General features: G+C 44.1%; 1 protein-coding gene across 3 annotated transcripts; it reads left to right on the forward strand.

Annotated features, from left to right (window-relative positions):
- Positions 1-216: 216 nt before the first annotated feature.
- On the forward strand, positions 217-26320 carry utp18 (UTP18 small subunit processome component). Of its 3 annotated transcripts, none has more exons than XM_079829054.1 (13): positions 217-525; positions 7854-7981; positions 12337-12432; positions 12518-12585; positions 14206-14303; positions 14381-14506; positions 18982-19156; positions 19504-19604; positions 22397-22487; positions 23201-23324; positions 23416-23590; positions 24381-24523; positions 25981-26320. In XM_079829054.1, the coding sequence occupies exons 1-13, from the start codon at positions 316-318 to the stop codon at positions 26003-26005; spliced, it is 1560 nt and encodes a 519-aa protein (XP_079685180.1). In that variant the 5' UTR covers positions 217-315; the 3' UTR covers positions 26006-26320. The 3 variants fall into 3 exon arrangements, with proteins under 3 accessions (XP_079685180.1, XP_079685179.1, XP_079685178.1); XM_079829053.1 differs by having other exon boundaries at positions 222-525; positions 14203-14303; XM_079829052.1 differs by having other exon boundaries at positions 232-525; positions 7776-7981; positions 25981-26314.
- The last annotated feature ends 11 nt before the right edge of the window (positions 26321-26331 follow it).

Genomic DNA, 26331 nt, shown 5'->3' on the forward strand with positions numbered 1-26331 from the left:
AAATGAAAATTTCATGCCATGGGACCTTTAAATATCTAAAGTAATGTGGCTGTAATTCTCATCAAGGCATGACGATGGCAATAATGATGAGCACGGATTAATCATTCATAATAAATACTGCAATATTCCATTAAAAAAAAGAATGTTGAAGTTCGATTTCATGGTGACTTTAACAGCGTCCGTCTTCCTGTCCGGTTGGTGGCGCTGTTGCACACACACACACACACACACACACACGGGAAGCAGCGCGAGAGCAGCGCACGTGTGTTATCCTCCAGAACTCAGAGATCCTCTATTAACGGAAGGTCGGCCGTGATGGATCCGCCAGAGTCTGTCGCCAGAACCGCCAGGAGGAGCGCGAAGAGGCCGCCGAGCGAAGGCCCGGGCGTCGCGTCAGAGGAGCGGCGCAGAGCGCAGGAGCACGCGGCGCTGTGCGCGACGCTCGGCGGGGAGGACGCGTCCGTCAGGCGGCTGGAGGAGCTGGTGTTCGGCGCCGAGGAGCGGCTCACCGACAGCCTCGCGCAGGTACAGCCGAACCTTAACCAATCACAACTTCACAGCTCAACAATAACCCACAAGAACACATGAGATGGCATGAGAGTGTGTTAAAGTGGAACATTCTTGGGAACATTTGGGATCATGTACACGAGTCAACACAATAACACTGGTCTAGTGTTTTTTTTAGATATTTTTAAATCCAAAAATCTTACATATTGTGCGTATGACCCAGAAATAAACCATCCATACATTAGAAATGCGGTGTCCCTTCTGTAGCTTATCAGCAGGTCGTGGGTTCGAATCCCAGTGAACACATCATGACCTGATGTGTGTGTGTGTGTGTGTGTGTGTGTGTGTGTGTGTGTGTGTGTGTGACCGCTCATTACTGGACGATGACCTGATGTGTGTGTGTGTGTGTGACCCCTCATTACTGGACGATGACCTGATGTGTGTGTGTGACCCCTCATTACTGGACGATGACCTGATGTGTGTGTGTGTGTGACCCCTCATTACTGGACGATGACCTGATGTGTGTGTGTGACCCCTCATTACTGGACGATGACCTGATGTGTGTGTGTGTGTGACCCCTCATTACTGGAAGATGACCTGATGTGTGTGTGTGTGTGTGTGACCGCTCATTACTGGACGATGACCTGATGTGTGTGTGTGTGTGTGACCGCTCATTACTGGACGATGACCTGATGTGTGTGTGTGACCCCTCATTACTGGACGATGACCTGATGTGTGTGTGTGTGTGACCCCTCATTACTGGACGATGACCTGATGTGTGTGTGTGTGTGTGTGTGACCGCTCATTACTGGACGATGACCTGATGTGTGTGTGTGTGTGTGTGTGTGTGACCGCTCATTACTGGACGATGACCTGATGTGTGTGTGTGTGTGTGTGTGACCCCTCATTACTGGACGATGACCTGATGTGTGTGTGTGACCCCTCATTACTGGACGATGACCTGATGTGTGTGTGTGTGTGACCCCTCATTACTGGACGATGACCTGATGTGTGTGTGTGTGTGACCCCTCATTACTGGAAGATGACCTGATGTGTGTGTGTGTGTGTGTGACCGCTCATTACTGGACGATGACCTGATGTGTGTGTGTGTGTGTGACCGCTCATTACTGGACGATGACCTGATGTGTGTGTGTGACCCCTCATTACTGGACGATGACCTGATGTGTGTGTGTGTGTGACCCCTCATTACTGGACGATGACCTGATGTGTGTGTGTGTGTGTGTGTGACCGCTCATTACTGGACGATGACCTGATGTGTGTGTGTGTGTGTGTGTGTGTGACCGCTCATTACTGGACGATGACCTGATGTGTGTGTGTGTGTGTGTGTGACCCCTCATTACTGGACGATGACCTGATGTGTGTGTGTGTGTGTGTGTGTGTGACCCCTCATTACTGGACGATGACCTGATGTGTGTGTGTGTGTGTGTGTGTGACCCCTCATTACTGGACGATGACCTGATGTGTGTGTGTGTGTGTGTGTGACCCCTCATTACTGGACGATGACCTGATGTGTGTGTGTGTGTGTGTGTGTGTGACCCCTCATTACTGGACGATGACCTGATGTGTGTGTGTGTGTGTGTGTGTGTGACCGCTCATTACTGGACGATGACCTGATGTGTGTGTGTGTGTGTGTGTGTGTGTGTGTGTGTGACCCCTCATTACTGGACGATGACCTGATGTGTGTGTGTGTGTGTGTGTGACCCCTCATTACTGGACGATGACCTGATGTGTGTGTGTGACCCCTCATTACTGGACGATGACCTGATGTGTGTGTGTGTGTGTGACCCCTCATTACTGGACGATGACCTGATGTGTGTGTGTGTGTGTGACCGCTCATTACTGGACGATGACCTGATGTGTGTGTGTGTGTGTGTGTGACCGCTCATTACTGGACGATGACCTGATGTGTGTGTGTGACCCCTCATTACTGGACGATGACCTGATGTGTGTGTGTGTGTGTGACCGCTCATTACTGGACGATGACCTGATGTGTGTGTGTGTGTGTGACCGCTCATTACTGGACGATGACCTGATGTGTGTGTGTGTGTGACCGCTCATTACTGGACGATGACCTGATGTGTGTGTGTGACCCCTCATTACTGGACGATGACCTGATGTGTGTGTGTGTGTGACCGCTCATTACTGGACGATGACCTGATGTGTGTGTGTGTGTGTGACCGCTCATTACTGGACGATGACCTGATGTGTGTGTGTGTGTGTGTGACCGCTCATTACTGGACGATGACCTGATGTGTGTGTGTGACCCCTCATTACTGGACGATGACCTGATGTGTGTGTGTGTGTGACCGCTCATTACTGGACGATGACCTGATGTGTGTGTGTGTGTGTGACCGCTCATTACTGGACGATGACCTGATGTGTGTGTGTGTGTGTGTGTGTGACCGCTCATTACTGGACGATGACCTGATGTGTGTGTGTGACCCCTCATTACTGGACGATGACCTGATGTGTGTGTGTGTGTGTGTGACCCCTCATTACTGGACGATGACCTGATGTGTGTGTGTGTGTGTGTGACCGCTCATTACTGGACGATGACCTGATGTGTGTGTGTGTGTGTGACCGCTCATTACTGGACGATGACCTGATGTGTGTGTGTGTGTGACCGCTCATTACTGGACGATGACCTGATGTGTGTGTGTGACCCCTCATTACTGGACGATGACCTGATGTGTGTGTGTGTGTGACCGCTCATTACTGGACGATGACCTGATGTGTGTGTGTGTGTGACCCCTCATTACTGGACGATGACCTGATGTGTGTGTGTGTGTGTGTGACCGCTCATTACTGGACGATGACCTGATGTGTGTGTGTGACCCCTCATTACTGGACGATGACCTGATGTGTGTGTGTGTGTGACCGCTCATTACTGGACGATGACCTGATGTGTGTGTGTGACCCCTCATTACTGGACGATGACCTGATGTGTGTGTGTGACCCCTCATTACTGGACGATGACCTGATGTGTGTGTGTGTGTGACCCCTCATTACTGGACGATGACCTGATGTGTGTGTGTGTGTGTGTGTGTGACCGCTCATTACTGGACGATGACCTGATGTGTGTGTGTGACCCCTCATTACTGGACGATGACCTGATGTGTGTGTGTGTGTGTGTGACCCCTCATTACTGGACGATGACCTGATGTGTGTGTGTGTGTGTGTGACCGCTCATTACTGGACGATGACCTGATGTGTGTGTGTGTGTGTGACCGCTCATTACTGGACGATGACCTGATGTGTGTGTGTGTGTGACCGCTCATTACTGGACGATGACCTGATGTGTGTGTGTGACCCCTCATTACTGGACGATGACCTGATGTGTGTGTGTGTGTGACCGCTCATTACTGGACGATGACCTGATGTGTGTGTGTGTGTGACCCCTCATTACTGGACGATGACCTGATGTGTGTGTGTGTGTGTGTGACCGCTCATTACTGGACGATGACCTGATGTGTGTGTGTGTGTGACCGCTCATTACTGGACGATGACCTGATGTGTGTGTGTGACCCCTCATTACTGGACGATGACCTGATGTGTGTGTGACCCCTCATTACTGGACGATGACCTGATGTGTGTGTGACCCCTCATTACTGGACGATGACCTGATGTGTGTGTGACCCCTCATTACTGGACGATGACCTGATGTGTGTGTGTGACTGCTCGTTACTGGACGATGACCTGATGTGTGTGTGTGACCCCTCATTACTGGACGATGACCTGATGTGTGTGTGTGACCCCTCATTACTGGACGATGACCTGATGTGTGTGTGTGACCCCTCATTACTGGACGATGAACTGATGTGTGTGTGTGTGTGTGTGACCCCTCATTACTGGACGATGACCTGATGTGTGTGTGTGTGTGTGTGACCGCTCATTACTGGACGATGACCTGATGTGTGTGTGTGTGTGTGACCGCTCATTACTGGACGATGACCTGATGTGTGTGTGTGTGTGACCGCTCATTACTGGACGATGACCTGATGTGTGTGTGTGACCCCTCATTACTGGACGATGACCTGATGTGTGTGTGTGTGTGACCGCTCATTACTGGACGATGACCTGATGTGTGTGTGTGTGTGACCCCTCATTACTGGACGATGACCTGATGTGTGTGTGTGTGTGTGTGACCGCTCATTACTGGACGATGACCTGATGTGTGTGTGTGACCCCTCATTACTGGACGATGACCTGATGTGTGTGTGTGTGTGACCGCTCATTACTGGACGATGACCTGATGTGTGTGTGTGACCCCTCATTACTGGACGATGACCTGATGTGTGTGTGACCCCTCATTACTGGACGATGACCTGATGTGTGTGTGACCCCTCATTACTGGACGATGACCTGATGTGTGTGTGACCCCTCATTACTGGACGATGACCTGATGTGTGTGTGTGACTGCTCGTTACTGGACGATGACCTGATGTGTGTGTGTGACCCCTCATTACTGGACGATGACCTGATGTGTGTGTGACCCCTCATTACTGGACGATGACCTGATGTGTGTGTGTGACTGCTCGTTACTGGACGATGACCTGATGTGTGTGTGTGACCCCTCATTACTGGACGATGAACTAGGGGTCGACCGATATGGATGTTTTAGTGCCGATACCGATTTTTTTTCCTTAGCCGATGACGATACGGGCTGCCGATATTCTGGAGCCGATACTGCTTTTGCTCCCTTAATTTACAACATAAAAATGACAATGATCATGATGATAATTTAAAAAAGGAACATTTATTGAACAAAAAAAAAAAACAATATTTAACAAATAGTAAAAACAGGTGAGGTAGAACAAGAAGAAAAAGAGTTCAGTGGTGAAAATAAATTCTGAAAATAAATATTTAAGCATAAATAAAATAATGACACTATTGCACACAGTATCAACAAGCGAGCAGCATAATAAAGTGCACACTGACTAGGGATGAAACGGTATGGAAATTTAACATCACGATTATAGTGACCCAAATGATCACGGTTATCAATATTATCACGGTTTTGTTCAAACAAGATGAAAGTGTTCAAAAAGAACAGATGCACACACTTAAAACATTTAAACAAGTTTTAGATTTGAAATCAACAAACAACAAATAAATCAAGCAGCTCTATGCACTTTTTTAAGATAGATTCTAATCTGTGAGATTTCCTTCCTTATAATGGCCGTCGTCAATAGCAACGCATAACGCATAAATAATAATAATTTGTCGTAAATATAATCTCTAATATTATCTCTGTAAATATGTTCAAGCAATATTCTCATCAGTGTTCAGCAATGATGCATTTAAATATAGCATATTTTTGTGTAAGAGCCCAAACAGTATCCTAGTGAAATAATGCATATCCATATTTCCATATGATTTGACAGTTTATTTTATTAAATTTCAAAATGTGTGCATCATACCTGACACCTAGATGAACACTTTACAGTCAGTTTTATGACTGTCATTCCCTTCAAATGCTATTGAAGTCAGAAACGTGTATAACGTTACCAATGCTGTGTGTAACTTTAGAGACGGTCCCTAAATTCACCAGCGTTATGCCAGTCATATCAGATGCGCTCATGGATGCGCTGTGGTTCTGCTGTGTTTGTTTGAAACCATTTTCGCTGCTGAAATAGAACAAAAACAGTCAACCACTGTATGATGAGTGAATCTCCTGCGTACATCGCACGTTTATCTCTGCTTTGAGAGATTTCAGCGAGTGAGCGCGCTCTGAACATTTATGTTATAACTCTGGCTAATCTGAACGCCTCAGATTATGAGACGACGTCGCTTTCATAAACTCAATAGAAACACGTGTGAGTGGTTATAATGCGCAACGCGATTATAACAGACGGCTTTTGAGAAGACTATAATAAGTTCAACAGCCAGAGTGGCTAGTGTGCAGCCGAAATAACGTTACACTCGCAAATGGCGGTTGTTAATGTCAAGCCCTGATTATTATCCCTTAAATGTCACCCTAGTCTTTACCGAACTTGTTTGTTCGCTTCACGTTATTATTTGCCAGACGTAGGTTTGGTATTGAGGTCAAAGTCCACTTGCCTTGCGTTCGTAGTTTTGAAGTGTTTCCCCTATTACAGCGACTTTCTTCTGGCATGTTCTGCAGACAAGGGTGACCATCTTAGATTAAGTTTCCCTCAGGACTTTTGTAAAAGCCAAAATATGACCACACCTCAGATTTGGTCCTTTTAGAGGCTGAACAATCCCCAGGCGCTGTCACTGCCTTCTTCCATTTCTCCTCATTCAGAAACAGCGGTGCGCCAGACTGACGCTGACTGGACAAGATTTACCGCGAGTTTTCACAATCGTGATAATCACACGCGGTTTTAATGATAATTAAATTTTATACGATATTACTAACCATCACTAAATTTTATCGTGGTTTATCGTGAAACCGGTAATCGTTTCATCCCTAACACTGACTGTACTATACTTTATTTAAAACTATTTACAACCTAGTCATTTAATGCTTACACTCTAAAAAATGCTCGGTTATGGACTAAATCAGCAATTGGGTTGTTTTGACCCAGCGGTTGGGTTAAATGTTTGCTTAAAACAACCCAATTGACCTATCGGTAAGCCCCTCCCATCGAACGCCTCAGATGATTTGTTTGAGTGAAAAACTATGTAATAAACTTGATAAACCATCAGTTAAGTTTGGCCATCATTCGGACGGGATATACGCTACAATCTCTGTCCAAAAACATCTCAGGATAAGGTTTTCACACTGACAGCTGTACATTGTAAGATATAGCAACTCCGTTTGTTTGTCCGAGTTAGCAACAGTAGCTAAGGGGGGCGGGGCTTACCGATAGGTCAATTGATGGGTTAGTCCATTTTCAACCCAACTTGGGTTATTTTTAACCCAGCATTGTTTAGAGTGTAGGTGCTTCACTGAATCTCTAGAGCAACACCAGCGGCAATTCAGGAGAAAATCTCCCAATGCTCCACGTGAAGCTTCAGTCTTTCCACCTTTACCATCGTGTCAATTCTCAGCTGATTTTGATTAATATGCGCGAGGGAGAGCGAGAGAGTTTGCAGACGGTGAGAGCTGCCCTGTGGACGCCTGTCTGCAAATAATGCAGGGGGAAAATATCGGTGAACACAGCAGCCTTATATCGGCCGATACACGTAAAAATACACGCAAATATCGGCCGATATATCGGTCTAACACTACGATGAACTGATGTGTGTGTGTGTGTGTGTGTGTGTGTGTGACCCCTCCACAGGCCGGCCGCTCGTTACTGGATGATGATGATGGTGATGATGATGGTGTGTGTGTGTGTGTGTGTGTGACCCCTCCACAGGCCGGCCGCTCGTTACTGGATGATGATGATGATGATGATGCGAGCAGTGTTTCCTCAGAGGATGGCGAGGGCCGTCCCGGACCCAGAAGAGCCGCATGGGAGGATGAGGATGATGAGCTGGAGGAAGAGTAAGGCTAACAGCACATGTTGGTTTATTGGACATTTAACAGTGAAGCTCTGAGCTTTAGAGATGCTCAAAACGGTTCATTTTGCCGACCGACAACCGCCGCTCATTATCCGATTATTAACCTTTAACTGATAAGATTATAATATTGAATTGGCATTAAATAAATATACAATTGAAGAGTGTCTGAGACACTTTATCCACGGGTTTATTTTACTGTGTAAACATCAGCACAGATCAGATCAACATCAGAACTTGATTCACATCAGCACATGTTGCAGCGTTTCTGACAACTGAGAAAAACTCAATAAATATCAATAAAAAGCATAAAATAAATAGGCCTACACTAAATAGTTTTCACTTAAATAATTAACAAATTAAGATGCAAAACGAAAACACTGAATCCGTTTGAAGCTTTGAAGAACTGGAATAGTTTTTTTCATCATATAAAAATATCAGGCCGACCTCAATCCACAGCTGGACTGGTTTTACTGGTTTTAAAGTAGCATGTGTGAGTGGGGGGGCTGGGGGGCTGCAAAGGATTGCAAATGCAATGCAAATTTAAGTTCATTTTATTCATTTTTAAAATTTAAAGTGGCCCATTAAAAAGTATTATTTATTTGTTGAATTATTATCTTTTTAAAATGATTCTGTTAATTTCTGAAGCTCATTCCGCTCAACCCAGAACTCCCTCTGACATGCTGGATCAGATACAGCTCTATCTGAAATGCAGAGTTAGGGCTGAACCGGAATAAAGCTTTTCTTCTTTTCTAGTTGTTCCTTTAAGCTGTTGATCACGCTGCACCGCCGCATCCATGTCATTGTCTGTTATAGGCTATTTGCTTATTATTTATTAAATCCGCGCAATTTGGTTGATTAAACATTGATTAAAATTAAGATACAATTTATACAAAACTAAATTCACTTTAAAGAAAGGCTTTTAACCAAACTTATTGAAGTGTTATTGAACTTCTTGAAGACCCGTCTTCTGACATTATGCATCTCATGTGTCCTGTTCACTTTTCAACGTAAATGAAATAACAAAAATAATATTTAAACTGAAACTAATTCCGTGTTTTAATGGCTGCAAGTATAGTCAGCTACAGAGAAATGTCATGTCGGAGGGATTTGAGCTCGTCATTTAACCGGTCATGAGTGAAGCTCCGCTCTGATTCGCTCATGCTCTGGTGAGGTCGGCAGGTTTTTTGCGTTAATGTTTATTTCCTGTCGCTGTGCAAGCTCGTTTATTGTATATGACTGTGTAAAGCTTTTATTTAAAGGTTTAAAGTATCCTTTAAATAAAAAGTATCATCCACATGTGTGGAGCATATGCTGTGAGTTTGGGTTCGTCTGGGAACACGATGTATGTATTTTATCATATTTATACGGTAAATCATTTATAACCCTACGCCAACACAGGAGAAAACATCATTTTATGCTTCTAAATATAGAAACTAGGGGTGTAACGATACACTCGTGTCATGATTCGAGATGTATCCCGATATTTTAAGCCAAAATAAAGAGTTTTTTCTTTTAATTTATTATTAAAATATTATAATTATTAGTGTATTATTAACAGGACCCGCAAATATTCCCCCATTACATTATATATATATATATAGTCGTTTAATGCAGAGATGTTCACAAGTCTTTCATCTGGAGTCCGAGTCGAGTCTCATTTTATGAAAAAAAAAATCTTTATTTTTTTATAGACAAAAATATGGCTTTTCTATTATCTATTTTCTATTATCTGTTTTGTTTGTAATAAGTCCTAAGATGTAAGGGATACATCCAGCCTTACGTTATAATCCATTATAATGTAAAAGAGAAAAGAGAAGCTGAGTGGACACAAGATGGCGCCAGTCACGTTTGTTACACAGCGTTGTTATTGACGACAGACATCAGAAAATAATCAAACCCAACGTTTCTAGTTGTTTCTAGTTAATAGGAAACTGTCCGCATGCTGACTGTGATACGTTAAGATATGCGCTTTAAGCAATAAATGGATTAACATCTTTCTATCTCTCTCTCGTGTCTACAGTAAGAGAGAAAAGCTGCCAATAGATTGATAAAGTAAAATATAGTGCTAGGTTTAAAGGTTCGATTTTCAGGCTGGCGATCCAAAAGAGCCACACCACAGTAAAGCAGATGTGCTCTTAAAGGGATAGTTCACCCAAAAATGAAGATTAGCCCATAATTTCCTCTCCCTCAGCTCATCTGAGGTGTGTGTGACATTCTTCTCTCAGACGAATAAAATCTGAGTTATATTACAAAAGTCCAGGCTAATCCAAGCGTTAGAATTGGATTCATAGTTGCTCTGTTTTTGAAGTCCATAAAAAGTGCATCTGTGTGTCATATAACTGCTCCAGCGGCTCTGGGGTGTTAATAAAGGCCTTCTGAAGCGAATCAACGCGTTTGTGTAAGAAAAATATCCATATTTAAAACTTTATCAAGTAAACTTTCGGCCTCCGCCTTCCCACTTTTTATGGACTTCAAAAACAGAGCAACTATTAATCAAATTCTATTCTTCGGATGATTTGAGGGAGAGTAAATCATGGGCTAATGTTCATTTTTGGGTGAACTATCCCTTTAATGTCACTAACCTCGTTTCCACACATTCTTAGCCGATCTGACACGGTAATAAATCCATATGAGAGAACAAATGGCACGATGGATCCGGTCATGTTTCATGGGACTCTTCTACACGGACATCTGTAATGAACTTCTATAACAAGGGTCCGATCTACCACATCATGACATGTGAAGCAGAGATTATACATTCAAATGAAGAATTTTTTTAATTTTACGATAGATAAGGATTAAAGACTTGAGTTGTTTTTAAAATTTAACGAGTCTTTTTTTTGTCGAGTCTGAAGTCTCCTAAAATGTGACTCGAGTGCCCATCTCTGGTTTAATGTAGTAATGTCACTGAAACTCTTAATTTTGTCCCCTCGCGCTTCCCAGTGCTTGCGGTGTCCCGCCTCTCCCGCCATTAATGCGCTACACATGTAGAATAAACATCTAAAATACTTTAATAATCACACTACTAAAACTAAATGTGATTTAAATAATGTTTAAATCAGTCGGGCTCCAGTGAGACCTCTAACAACATTTAGTCACACCAGCAGGTTGGGATGCGAGGTATACCGGTACTGGGAAAATACCAGTATACATTTTATTTCCAACGGTACGATATCATGATTTTGCTCATTTCTGTATATGCTGCTGTTCCGAAGTTCACCGCTAGATGTGCGCTACACAAACTGATGCGAAACCGGCAAATGTGGTGCCATAGAGGAACAAGATGAATACAGCAGTTGATTCTCACTCAACACGCACAAAACTCATTAATAAAGAGAGGATTAGACGTGAAATTTTGAATTACTTTGCTTATAAAACTGCTGAAGAACCATCAAACCTCGCCAAGCATCGCTCACTCGCCATTCCTGTCTTCTAAGAGTTCGACAGGTGAGGGCATAAATCAAACCATCTAACTAAGTTAGACATTTATTTTCTTTAACACTCGTCAACGCACATACATAAGATCGTATCGTTTAAATATCATGAAATCTCCAGCGTTCGTTTCAACCAGTGATGTTTAGATTTGCACGCATACTATTGCACTATTTACATCCGCGAAAGACATAACCAACTGTGTTTATGTGACGACTCACTAAAGATGGACATTTTTGACATAATTTTGTGTGCATTTGACGAAGGAAAAACGGCTTAATTAGGAATGTGCAAGCTCTTTAGGCTTGTGTGTGTGTGTGTGTGTGTGTGTGTGTGTGTGTGTTTGTTGGTATGAGCACAAAGAAAACTCTCAAAGAAAAGCTCTCATACCATGTATTACGAAATTCTATAAAATCGCTTGCATGTTCAGATTGGCGATGTTTAAAAAGACGTTAAAAAGCTCCCGAAACGACAGTGAAAGTGTTTGAGCGCTCGGATGCTTTAGTGTAGGTGCGATGTCTTAAAGACAGAAGCGATCTGCTGATTTTGAGAGCTAGAGAATGGAGATGTGCAATAATGCTGAAATTACCTCTTGACAAAATAGCAAACAAATGCCTGATTTGATGTGATTAATCTTTGTTGATTCATTTAATAATAAACATTTGCGGTAATTTCCCGCTTCATAAACCCCAAACTTGCGAGAGTGAGTAAAATTATGTGCAATACCCGCAGCAAAATTCAGACCCTGTGTGTTATTGATTTAATATCAGTACTTCAGTATTAGATTGTGGAATCGAGCCATCCCTGCCAGCAGGAAATAAGGCCACCAACGCCCTTTAGTCTCAGTCTGCAGCTCTGCTTATGTTGAGTTCTCGTGTGTAATCATCAGCTCTTTGTGTGTTTCAGGATTGACATGACGCATCGGTTTCGCAGAGACTTTAAAAAGAGTGAAGCCGAAGCCAAGATGACTAAACAGAAGCTACAGCAGCGCTTAAAAGAGCAGTAAGTGATTGGCCCAATGAGACGATGTGTGTGTGTGTGTGTGTGAAACTCACCTGGAAGATAAAGCGTCTGATTGGTTCTGCAGGTTTCAGAAAGCCATGGGCGGCAGACCCAGCTGGGCGGAGGAGGGCGTGACCAAGCGGCGGAAGAAAGGTCATTACTGAAGGAGTGTGTGTGATCAGCTGTGTGTGTGTAGCCGCGTTTCCATTACACATTTGCGCAAAACTTTTGCGATATTTTCTAAAAGTCGACAAAAAAATATTGTGAAATGACAGCGTTTCCATTAACTGATGTTATGCGACTAAAACATTTTTTTTCCTCTCGTGATAAATCATTCCAAAAATCAGGCTACGCATGTTATGTTTATGTTTATCCAGCCACCGCACGCCATTATTATTAGCGGAAAGAGACGTGTGTGTTATAGCTGAAGGAAAGCACTTATACTTGAGCGGCACTTATGAGGTGTTATGATCAATTGTGGCATTTTATATTCTATAGTTTTTTTATGAGTTTAATAAAGAACTCGTCTTCTGTCCAATCACACCATCATCTGTAAAGAATGATCGACGTTTACATACGCAGGTTATTGTGACGCATCGCCACACACAGAGACGAGCGAGAAGATTGACTTTGATGGTGATAACTCAACGTTTTTTTACCACTTCGTTATTTTGGCTCTGAATTTCGTTTTTTGGAAATATAAACTGAATTTAGAAATGCTTTTGAAATGAAAAACTTTGCGTTTAATAAACAAAATATATTTTTGAAATGAAGACAGCGTTTGGAGTGGAGTGTAAAATAATCTGTTCCCTGAGTCACGGCCTTTGCTGTTATCGTGAGTGTAAACTAATAAAAGTAGACAGTTTATAGTTTATAATTTCTTACACTGATCTGTATGGATAAAAATGACGTGAGTATTTTGAGTTTCCGCTGGAATAAGGAAAAAATCCATCAAAAGGCGACAACGATTTCGACGGAAAGAGGGTTAAAGAAAACGTAGCCTATTTAGTTTCATATAGTTAGGCTATGTCTAAATATTATAATCTTTTAATTTCATATGTTGATTATGAAAAGTGAGCAGCATGAGTAAAGCACATAATCAGATGCGCATATGTCTGGAGACGTGGATTTTGAGCACAATTGAATTGTGTTTTGTAGAAAGTCTTTCTTTAAAGTTAATTTCGTTTAGTATAAATTGTATTTTAATTTTGATCAATGTTTAATCAACTATTTGGCTGTAGGCTATATTTAATAAATAAGAAGCAAACCAAGATCGTCGGGAATGGATTGACCTGGTCTTTGAGCAAGGCTGAAACTACAGCGTCTTTGTTTTAATACATTTCTTGAATATATGTCATAATTACAGTAGCCTATAGATAGTTATGATATTTGTGTTTGCACCGGGTCCGTCATTATAAAGTTACGCCACTTTCCTTATTAGGAGAAAATATATGTCGTTTTAACCACAATAAGATCTCGTACATGAGTGGAAAAAAAACGATATGTAGGCCGTGTGTGAGAGCAATGCGTGACCAGCTGACCTGTAAATGCGGAAAAACTGTTTCCATTGCAGTTTTGCGAAAATTTCCTTTTTCGAATTGCCTGAAAAACCACCTCATGCGAGCGTAAAAACTTTTTTGCGATATATGGGAGTTTTTGCGAAATTGATGCGTTTCCATTGGCCGTATTTTCAATTCGCAATTTCAATTTGCGCAATTTGAAGGGTAATGTAAACGCGGCTTGTGTAAACGCCTGACCCTTGTTCCGCAGCAGCTGCTGAGAGTGAAGATGATGATGATGATGAAGAGCTGATGCGGCGGACGGGGAACTTCATCGGCTCGTCGGACCGCCTGCCCAGAGGAGAGATCCAGGTGTGTGTTCATCAGGAGCTAAAGCAGCTTCCTCAGAATAAACACCAGTTCTGCTCAATCTCCTCCTTCTGCCGCAGATAAAGAAGTGCTCCAACGGCAACAGTGAAGATCCATCTGAGCATCAGCTGACCACAGTCCAGTTCCACCCGTCCGCTCAGATCCTGATGACCGCAGCGCTGGATCACTCCATATCACTCTTTCAGGTCAGCTCTTAAAGGGTTAGTTCAGCCAAAAATGTAAATTGTGTGATTAATGACTGAGCCTCATGTGGTTGGACACCCGTCAGACCTCCGTTCATCTTCAGACACAAATGAAGATATTTTAGTGTAAATCTGATGCTCTGAAAGGCCTCCATTGGCTCAACTTTACACTCTCAAGACCCTTAAAAGACACTAAAGACTAAAGTTACAAAGTCCATCTCACTACAGCGGCTCTACAATAACTTTATGAATGGTAAATGGACTGCATTTATATAGCGCTTTTAACAGACCTACGGACATCCAAAGCGCTTTACATTTTTGCCTCACATTCACCCATTCACACACTCATTCATACACCGACGGCGGTGTCAGCCATGCAAGGCGCCATCCAGCTCGTCGGGAGCAGCTGGGGTTTGGTGTCTTGCTCATGGACACCTCGACACTTGGTCAGGTGGAACCGGGGATCGAACCACCAACCTTCCGGTTTGTAGACAACCTACATGAACCACTGAGCCACTGCCGCCTTATGAAGACGAGAATAGTTTTTGTGCGCAAAAAAACCCTAAATAACGACTTGTATAGAGATGACGATTTCAAAACACGGCATCATGAAGCTTCGAAGCGTTGAGTCAGTGAGTCGATTCAGCGGTTCAGAGCGTTATGAATCAGTGAGTCGATTCAGCGGTTCAGAGCATTATGAATCAGTGAGTCGATTCAGCGGTTCAGAGCGTTATGAATCAGTGAGTCGATTCAGCGGTTCAGAGCGTTATGAATCAGTGAGTCGATTCAGCAGCTCGGAGCGTTATGAATCAGTGAGTCGATTCAGTGTTCGGAGCGTTATGAATCAGTGAGTCGATCCAGTGTTCGGAGCGTTATGAATCAGTGAGTCGATTCAGCGGTTCAGAGCGTTATGAATCAGTGAGTCGATTCAGCGGTTCAGAGCGTTATGAATCAGTGAGTCGATTCAGTGTTCGGAGCGTTATGAATCAGTGAGTCGATTCAGAGGTTCAGAGCGTTATGAATCAGTGAGTCGATTCAGCGATTCAGAGCGTTATGAATCAGTGAGTCGATTCAGCGGTTCAGAGCGTTATGAATCAGTGAGTCGATTCAGAGCGTTATGAATCAGTGAGTCGATTCAGAGGTTCAGAGCGTTATGAATCAGTGAGTCGATTCAGCGATTCAGAGCGGCACTCTCGAGATTAGGGTAGCCGGAAAAGAGTTTAACTAACCCGAATAAGAGAGACCATTATTATGTAGAAAACTGGATGAGTCGAAATGTCAATCAAAAGCACAAAGACAGACAAACAAACACACACACACACACACACACACACACACACACACACACACACTGCCCCTAAACCTACCCATCACGAACACACACACACACACACACACTGCCCCTAAACCTACCCATCACGAACACACACACACACACACACACACTGCCCCTAAACCTACCCATCACACACACACACACACACACACACACACACTGCCCCTAAACCTACCCATCACACACACACACACACACACACACACACACTGCCCCTAAACCTACCCAACACACACACACACACACACACACACACACACTGCCCCTAAACCTACCCAACACGAACACACACACACACACACACACACACACACTGCCCCTAAACCTACCCATCACACACACACACACACACACACTGCCCCTAAACCTACCCATCACACACACACACACACACACACACACACACACACACACACACACACTGCCCCTAAACCTACCCAACACACACACACACACACACACACACACACACACACACACACTGCCCCTAAACCTACCCAACACACACACACACACACACACACACACACACACACACTGCCCCTAAACCTACCCATCACACACACACACACACACTGCCCCTAAACCTACCCATCACACACACACACACACACACACACACACACACACACACACACTGCCCCTAAACCTACCCATCACACACACACACACACACTGCCCCTAAACCTACCCAGCACACACACACACACACACACTGCCCCTAAACCTACCCAGCACACACACACACACACACACTGCCGCTGCCCGTAAACCTACCCATCACACACACACACACACACACACACACACACACACACACACACACACACACACACACACACACACACTGCCCCTAAACCTACCCATCACACACACACACACACACACACACACACTGCCGCTGCCACTAAACCTACCCAACACACACACACACACACACTGCCCCTAAACCTACCCATCACGAACACACACACACACTGCCCCTAAACCTACCCATCACACACACACACACACACACACACACTGCCCCTAAACCTACCCATCACACACACACACACACACACACACACACACACACACACACTGCCCCTAAACCTACCCATCACACACACACACACACACACACACACACACACACACACACACTGCCCCTAAACCTACCCATCACACACACACACACACACACTGCCCCTAAACCTACCCATCACACACACACACACACACACACACACACACACACACACACACACACTGCCGCTGCCCCTAAACCTACCCAACACACACACACACACACACACACACTCACACACACACTGCCGCTGCCCCTAAACCTACCCCACACACACACACACACACACACACACACACACACACACACACACACACACTGCCCCTGCCCCTAAACCTACCCATCACACACACACACACACACACACACACACACACACACTGCCCCTGCCCCTAAACCTACCCATCACACACACACACACACACACACACACACACACACACTGCCGCTGCCCCTAAACCTACCCAACACACACACACACACACACACACTCACACACACACTGCCGCTGCCCCTAAACCTACCCCACACACACACACACACACACACACACACACACACACACACACACACACACACTGCCCCTGCCCCTAAACCTACCCATCACACACACACACACACGCATGCACCCTCCTCTCTCTCGCGCCAGTCAGACCAATCGTGGCAATGCATCACATATGCTTAAACTGTTTTGTAGCCACGCAACAATAATTTCAGCCTTCACTGTAAACACCGGACGCGATGTTGTGACGAGATTTTTCGAACGGATGCTTCACCTAAAATACACCGCAATGCAAGTGATGCAAGTCAAATGCAGCGCTCTATTGAAAATGAATGTATGTATTTCTGCTGTACCAACTGCAATGAAGCCTCACGCACACACACGCGCACACACACACACACACAGACACAGACACAGGTTGCTAGGTTGCCATAGCAAATAGGCTCACCCCAGAAATGATATATTATTGTTAGTAGCCTAATGGTAAATGCTGCAGGTGTAGAAATCTACATTAAAGAGATTTACTTTGATGTCAGGGCTAGATTACAGCATGAAACCTGTTGTGCATATTAATAAATTAAATTGCTTTTCCTCTTCATTTTCGTTATATGCATTATTTGTTTTGGTTGTTTAAAAACACAGATTTTTTAATCAGATTAATCGATCAATTAAGTGCTAGATTAATCGATTACAAAAAGAATCGATAGCTGCAGCCCTAGTTTATTGTCATATACACTGTGTTCCACTGAGCTGGTTATTAAACATTATTTGTTAACGCTTTACTATAATGTTGTATTAGTTAACATGAGCAACATCTGTTCATCTTCATTAACGTTAGCTCATATAAATCCAGCTGTTCATGTTTGTTCATGTTAGTTCACAGCATTAACTAATGTTAGCAAGACTTCAATAATGCATCAGTAAATGTTGGAATGAACAAAGATAAATGAATGCTTTAGAAGTGCAGATCATGAGTTAAAGGGACAGTTCACCCAAAAATGAAGATTAGCCCATGATTTCCTCTCCCTCAGCTCATCTGAGGTGTGTGTGACATTCTTCTCTCAGACGAATATAATCTGAGTTATATTACAAAAGTCCAGGCTAATCCAAGCGTTAGAATTGGATTCATAGTTGCATAGTGCATCTGTGTGTCATATAACTGCTCCAGCGGCTCTGGGGTGTTAATAAAGGCCTTCTGAAGCGAATCCACGCGTTTGTGGAAGAAAAATATCCATATTTAAAACTTTATCAAGTAAACTTTCGTCCTTCGCCTTCCCTGTTCAGCTTCTGGAAGTGTGTAAAGTTCTCCTGCGGATGGAAAGACTAACGCTCAGCTCCGCTCGTCATGACGTCACACACACATCTGGAGTTTCACTTTCAACATTCAACACTTTTACACAGAAGGCGGAGGCCGAAAGTTTACTTGATAAAGTTTTAAATATGGATATTTTTCTTCCACAAACGCATTGATTCGCTTCGCCTCTGGTCAGACACGATCTGTCCCTGTGACGTCAGAACATGAGTTAATGACCGTCACTGTAGAAGATCACCTTGACATTCACTCTGAACAGGTCGATGGCAAGAGCAACCCAAAGATCCAGACCATCCATCTGCAGAACTTCCCAGTAAAGATGGCTTCCTTCAGCTCTGATGGGGAATATATCGTGGCCACTGGATTCAAGAACAAGCTCTTCTACATCTACGATATGATGGAAGGCAAGATCATCCCTGTGACTCTCGTCCGAGGTGAGGAAACGAGTGTGAGAGTGTGTGAGTGTGTGTGAGTGTGTGTGAGTGTGTGTGAGTGTGAGTGTGAGTGTGAGTGTGTGTGTGTGTGTGTGTGTGTGTGTGTGTGTGTGTGAGTGTGAGTGTGAGTGTGAGTGTGTGTGTGTGTGTGTGTGTGTGTGTGTGTGTGAGTGTGTGTGTGAGTGTGTGTGTGAGTGTGAGTGTGAGTGTGAGTGTGAGTGTGAGTGTGAGTGTGAGTGTGAGTGTGAGTGTGAGTGTGAGTGTGAGTGTGAGTGTGAGAGAGTGTGTGTGTGGCTCTCGAGCGGACTCTAATCTCCTCTGTGTGTGTGTGTGTGTGTGTGTCTCAGGGCTGAATGAGCAGAGTGTGTCGGACTTCCAGGTTTCTCCGGATGGGAAGTTCCTCCTCCTCTCCGGCTCCTCAGGCTCTCTCCACCTCATGACCACAAAGGTACGGCTCACCTCAGACGCCTCCACTGACCCAGAATCAGACGCTAGTTCATATGATCACCGCTAGCACTGCTAAATCCACTCAATCCAACATTAGCTGTGTTTCAGTGCTTGTGATGATTACTGATCGACCGGTATTGAGTTTTTAGAACCGATCATTTTTGTATTTATGTGCCGATAACCGATATACAGAACCGATATTTATTTACTGTTACTCTTCTGTTTGTGACACGATTACACACCACTGAACTGAACAAACCATTTTATTAACAATCACTCCCTCCTTTCATAGAAAACAAAACACATCTTATTTATACACCAATAACTAGAGCGTCTGAAAGAGCTAAACATAAAACAAGTGCACTGTTGATGAACTGTTTTTGTTTAAAAAATAAAATCTTTATTTATTTTACCTTTTTTTTCTCTCCACCTAATCAAAGCAAATAAAAGTAATTCTAACCAATTAAAAAACTAAATCAATAAATAGCATTGCTTTTAATGTAGCGTAATACTGAGCCTCATGTGGTTGGACACCCGTCAGACCTCCGTTCATCTTCAGACACAAATGAAGATATTTTAGTGTAAATCTGATGCTCTGAAAGGCCTCCATTGGCTCAACTTTACACTCTCAAGACCCTTAAAAGACACTAAAGACTAAAGTTACAAAGTCCATCTCACTACAGCGGCTCTACAATAACTTTATGAAGACGAGAATAGTTTCTGTGCGCAAAAAAACCCTAAATAACGACTTATATAGTGATGACGATTTCAAAACACGGCATCATGAAGCTTCAGAGCGTTATGAATCAGTGAGTCGATTCAGCGGTTCAGAGTGTTATGAATCAGTGAGTCGATTCAGCGGTTCAGAGCGTTATGAATCAGTGAGTCGATTCAGCGGTTCAGAGCGTTATGAATCAGTGAGTCGATTCAGCGGTTCAGAGTGTTATGAATCAGTGAGTCGATTCAGCGGTTCAGAGTGTTATGAATCAGTGAGTCGATTCAGCGGTTCAGAGCGTTATGAATCAGTGAGTCGATTCAGCGGTTCAGAGCGTTATGAATCAGTGAATCGATTCAGCGGTTCAGAGCGTTATGAATCAGTGAGTCGATTCAGTGGTTCAGAGTGTTATGAATCAGTGAGTCGATTCAGCGGTTCGGAGCGTTATGAATCAGTGAGTCGATTCAGCGGTTTGGAGCGTTATGAATCAGTGAGTCGATTCAGCAGTTCAGAGCGTTATGAATCAGTGAGTCGATTCAGCGGTTCGGAGCGTTATGAATCAGTGAGTCGATTCAGCGGTTTTGAGCATTATGAATCAGTGAGTCGATTCAGCAGTTTGGAGCATTATGAATCAGTGAGTCGATTCAGCGGTTCGGAGCGTTATGAATCAGTGAGTCGATTCAGCGGTTTTGAGCATTATGAATCAGTGAGTCGATTCAGCAGTTTGGAGCATTATGAATCAGTGAGTCGATTCAGCAGTTTGGATTGGCAAATTTCAGCAGTTTGGCGGTTTGACACTCGATCCGAATCATGATTCAACTCACTGATTCATAACACTTCGAAGCTTCATGAGGCCGTGTTTTGAAATCGTCATCACATCAGATGATAAATAATTAATACCCATAGAGTTGTTTACTTCGATGTATATTAGCGAATTAATGTTTATATAATTAATTCTGGTGTTTTAAACAAGTGAATCTTGTAAAAGTTATATATGCAGTGGAGCATTTCCTGAGCATCAACCCGAAACACAGGCGACTCCACGAGACTTATAGCGGTTCACACCGGACGCGAATGAAGCGTTTCGCGCGAGTGATTTACATGTGAAGTCAATGCAGAGACGCGAATAGACGGCTCTGATGACTCTGTGGCGGCTCCAGATATAATTCGTCTTGTAACGGCCGATCTTTGCTCTCATGGATCTATAATTTGTTTCCTGGCGAATCGTTTAGTCTGAGGGCAAAGATAAGTTTCATTACTTGTTTATTTTTTTAGGCTTTAACTGTACGTTAGCGTTGTAGCCGACTAGCTCTGACTTTGAATGTTTGACTGAATTGTTTGCTTTATTTCATGTGTAGCTTATTATACCTTTTACTTATACTTTTGTATTATTGATCAAACATAAACTTGCATTTAACAAAAAGAGACTGGGTTGTGTTTCATGTCATTTAATGTTATCACAGTGATAATCATATCGTCTGAACCAGATATTAATATACAGATTTTCTCCTCATTGTTGTCACTACTAGAGCAAGCTCCTGATTGGTTTACGCGGCGCAAATATCTGCCGAAGTTCAGATTTTTCAACTTGAGCGATTCCCACGAATCGCGCGTTCAATTCGCGTCCTTCGCGCCACCTCACTCGCGTGAATCGCGCCGCAGAGTGCCATTTCGCGTCTCTGCATTGACTTAACATGCGATTCGCGCGATTGATTTACGTCCGGTGTGAACGCACCATAAGAGACGAGACATGAGACATGGACAATAATCCGTCAAATCCTGAATAAACCAGCTAGACTTCAGGCATTTATGTAACATCTAATTTGTGTATTAATGACTTGTGTTAAATAGAGTCTCGCCTCAGATGCGCTGTAATGGCGATCCTGCGCGCAATTCTCAAAACGCCCACAAGATGGCGCTGTTTATCGGTAAATCCGATATTACAAAACCGATATCCGATTACGGTAACATGCTTAAATATCGGGGAAAATATCGGTTAACCGATATATCGGTTGATCACTAGTGATGGTGTGTGTGTGTGTGTGTGTGTGTGTGTGTGTGTGTGTGTGTCTCTTCAGTCCAGAGAAGTGGTTCGCAGTGTGAAGATGAACGGGAATGTGTGTGCAGCCGCTTTCACCACAGATGGAAGCAAGATCTTCGCCAACTCCGGTGAGTCTCAGGATCCCGTCCTCATGTCATGACTATAGTGGCGCCACGGCTCATTGGTCTGGATGAGTACTGGTGTGTGTGTGTGTGTGTGTGTGTGTCAGAGGAGGTCGAGGTGTGTGTGTGGGATGTCCGCAGCAGTAGATGTTACTGATGTGTGTGTGTGTGTGTGTGTGTCAGAGGAGGGCGAGGTGTGTGTGTGGGATGTCCGCAGCAGTAGATGTTACTGATGTGTGTGTGTGTGTGTGTGTCAGAGGAGGGCGAGGTGTGTGTGTGGGATGTCCGCAGCAGTAGATGTTACTGATGTGTGTGTGTGTGTGTGTGTCAGAGGAGGGCGAGGTGTGTGTGTGGGATGTCCGCAGCAGTAGATGTTACTGATGTGTGTGTGTGTGTGTGTGTGTCAGAGGAGGGCGAGGTGTGTGTGTGGGATGTCCGCAGCAGTAGATGTTACTGATGTGTGTGTGTGTGTGTGTGTGTGTGTCAGAGGAGGGCGAGGTGTGTGTGTGGGATGTCCGCAGCAGTAGATGTTACTGATGTGTGTGTGTGTGTGTGTGTGTCAGAGGAGGGCGAGGTGTGTGTGTGGGATGTCCGCAGCAGTAGATGTTACTGATGTGTGTGTGTGTGTGTGTGTGTGTCAGAGGAGGGCGAGGTGTGTGTGTGGGATGTCCGCAGCAGTAGATGTTACTGATGTGTGTGTGTGTGTGTGTGTGTGTCAGAGGAGGGCGAGGTGTGTGTGTGGGATGTCCGCAGCAGTAGATGTCTGAAGAGGTTTGCAGATGAAGGCTGTGTCAGAGGAACGGCTCTTGCTCTGTCCAGGGGCGGCTCATATCTGGCCTGTGGGTGAGTCTCCTGAGCATCACATGACCGTGACATCATCACACGCCCCTCAGTGAGGGCTGCTGGGTAATCTGTGCTTTCCTCTGATCTGCAGCTCTCAGGCCGGAGTGGTGAACATCTACTCTCAGCAGGACTGCCTGCTGGAGGCGGAGCCTAAACCGCTGAAGGCCGTCATGAACCTGCTGACCCCTGTGACCTCTCTGACCTTCAACCACAGCGACGAGATCCTGGCCATCGCATCACGAATGGAGGACGAGGCCAACCGGCTGGTGCGTGATCATGAGCTTATTATCCAATCAGAATAATATATGAGGGACTGCATATCATTTGCATTATATATATCTCTCAGCGGCGCGACTAAACCTGCGGGAATTACAGTCCAAATCACTGACATTCTGATGAAGAGCAGCTGAGTTCTGTTCTTCTTCAAGTGGAGACCAGGAGATCTTGCACAGGTTCTTCAGCTGGATTCTTTATTGAGAAAAACGTGCTGTCTTTCCGCTGAGGTTCCAAGTCTGACTAAAGCCGGTTGAACATTGTATTTTATCTACATTTCCACAGCAGGAGAGGAGACGCTCTAAACCATACAATGCTTGATTTAATCCGCATAACTGTGTCACTCAAACGCATAGATTCCATCAGCCGGCCACTCAGGGGCTCCAAAAGTCACTAAAGACACATGGTGCTCATTTTCGAAACAGTGAAGAGAACAGGAACAGGCCTGGAAATACAGGTTTAGGGAAACCTGCTCCGACAGAGCATCACCAATCCCTGAGCTGGTGCTAAATGGTCAGGAAGTGCATAAAGACAAAAGACTTAATGTCTCAAACACTTACACAGCCTCTCCTTAGAATTTCCTCAAGTTTACTTCAAAATGTAAAACACAAATATAGATAATGTTTTCAGTTATATTCTAGTACATTGGAACGTAGATATGACAATGTATACATTTGTAATCCCTTAAGCTCAGGGCTCAATTCTTCATTTATGACCACAGTGGTGGTAGATGGTTTTTTTGGGATATTTAGCTGCAAAATAATTGATATTTTTCTCTTTTAGGTCCACCTTCCAAGTTTCACAGTGTTCTCCAATTTCCCACAATTCAACAAGAAGACCCTCTTCCAGAGCCGGAGTCTGGACTTCTCCCCGCGGAGCGGATTCTACTCGGTGGCCAATAATAAAGGCCAGGCTCTGCTCTTCAGGTACTGTGAGTGTGTGAGTGTGTGAGTGAGTGAGTGTGTGAGTGAGTGTGTGAGTGAGTGTGTGAGTGAGTGTGTGAGTGAGTGTGTGAGTGTGAGAGTGAGTGTGAGTGTGAGTGTGAGAGTGAGTGTGAGAGTGAGTGTGAGTGTGAGAGTGAGTGTGAGAGTGAGAGTGAGAGTGAGTGTGAGAGTGAGTGTGAGAGTGAGTGTGAGAGTGAGTGTGAGAGTGAGTGTGAGAGTGAGTGTGAGTGTGAGAGTGAGTGTGAGAGTGAGTGTGAGAGTGAGTGTGAGTGTGAGAGTGAGTGTGAGAGTGAGTGTGAGAGTGAGTGTGTGAGTGAGTGTGAGAGTGAGTGTGAGAGTGAGTGTGAGAGTGAGTGTGAGAGTGAGTGTGAGAGTGAGTGTGAGAGTGAGTGTGAGAGTGAGTGTGAGAGTGAGTGTGAGAGTGAGTGTGAGAGTGAGTGTGTGTGAGTGTGTGAGTGTGTGAGTGTGTGAGTGTGTGAGTGTGTGAGTGAGTGTGAGTGTGAGTGTGAGTGTGAGAGTGAGTGTGAGTGTGAGAGTGAGTGTGAGAGTGAGAGTGAGTGTGAGAGTGAGAGTGAGTGTGAGAGTGAGTGTGAGAGTGAGAGTGAGTGTGAGAGTGAGAGTGAGTGTGAGAGTGAGAGTGAGTGTGAGAGTGAGTGTGAGAGTGAGTGTGAGAGTGAGTGTGAGAGTGAGTGTGAGAGTGAGTGAGTGTGTTAGTGTGTTATAAAGCGGTTTGTAAGATCAGCTCCAGATTCATGGACTCGTTTAGAGAACACGTGTAAAGGCTTTATCACAGAGGAGCTGAACACCAGCAGCGGCCGATTCTTCCGCTTATGAATGAGTTAATCATCACACCTAGCTCAACAAACAACACTTAAAATCCACATCTGGAAGAGGATTTCAACATCTGGACATCTTCAGAGAGGAGAAGAGATGAACTGATCAAACTCTGCTGAACGTGAAGTTAAATATTTGTGTCGTTTTGCGTTGACAGTGGTTTGACTGCAGCCTACAGTATCTGTCACTCTCATTACTGCTGAAGATGAGTTCAGTTTAACATCGCTGACTTTCTCTGAGGCAGTTACTGCGCATTCATTCGTCTATTTAATACTGTCGTGAATATTAACCATGGTTTTAATACAAATAAATAAACATCGTTATTGTATTTTAATCATGGTGTTAGTAGTAAAACTAATACAAATGGAATTCAATCCACGAAAAAAAAACCAATAAAACATTGTTGCTACATTCTTACTATAATAAAACCATGGTTAACTTTCGTGAGAGTGTTTCAGTCAAATTCATTTAAAAATCAGGAAATGGTCAAATCTGAGGTAGGGATGTCATTATTTAGTGTTAGAGCACCGGAGCGCTGATTTTACACTCTGTGTGTGTGTGTGTGTGTGTGTGTGTGTATAAAGCTTGTCGTCTCTTGTCTCCAGGCTTCTGCATTATAAGGACTTCTGAAGACGGACGCCTCATTCCTGTCGGAGATCAGGATCGATTACGGTTCAATAAACTGATCATGTGATTGTACAGCTGGTCAAAAGGCGTCTGTTTCCCAGAGGAAGTGAAGCGGCCGCTTCTGAAGGCAACAGATCATTTTATTCCCTTCACTTTTCATAATGCGTCTATTTCAAGAACAGCGGCGGGAAAAATCCCAATGTAGACACGGATAAACCTCGGGAGGAACGACTCCTTCAACTGACACACACACACACACACACACACACACACACACGTTTATATCGACTGCAAATAAAGATTAATCCTGGGAAAGTGTGTATGTGTTT

This window comes from Gobio gobio (genome assembly GCF_949357685.1).
Source record: "Gobio gobio genome assembly, chromosome: 11".
Classification (NCBI taxonomy): domain Eukaryota; kingdom Metazoa; phylum Chordata; class Actinopteri; order Cypriniformes; family Gobionidae; genus Gobio; species Gobio gobio.

Excerpts from the sequence above, each read along its gene's own strand:
- utp18 (XM_079829052.1), top strand. The coding sequence starts at position 316 with ATGGATCCGCCAGAGTCTGTCGCCAGAACCGCCAGGAGGAGCGCGAAG. Across the intron at positions 14,507-18,981 it reads ACTCCATATCACTCTTTCAG|GTCGATGGCAAGAGCAACCC; the intron begins GTCAGCTCTTAA and ends CACTCTGAACAG. Across the intron at positions 19,157-19,503 it reads CCCTGTGACTCTCGTCCGAG|GGCTGAATGAGCAGAGTGTG; the intron begins GTGAGGAAACGA and ends TGTGTGTCTCAG.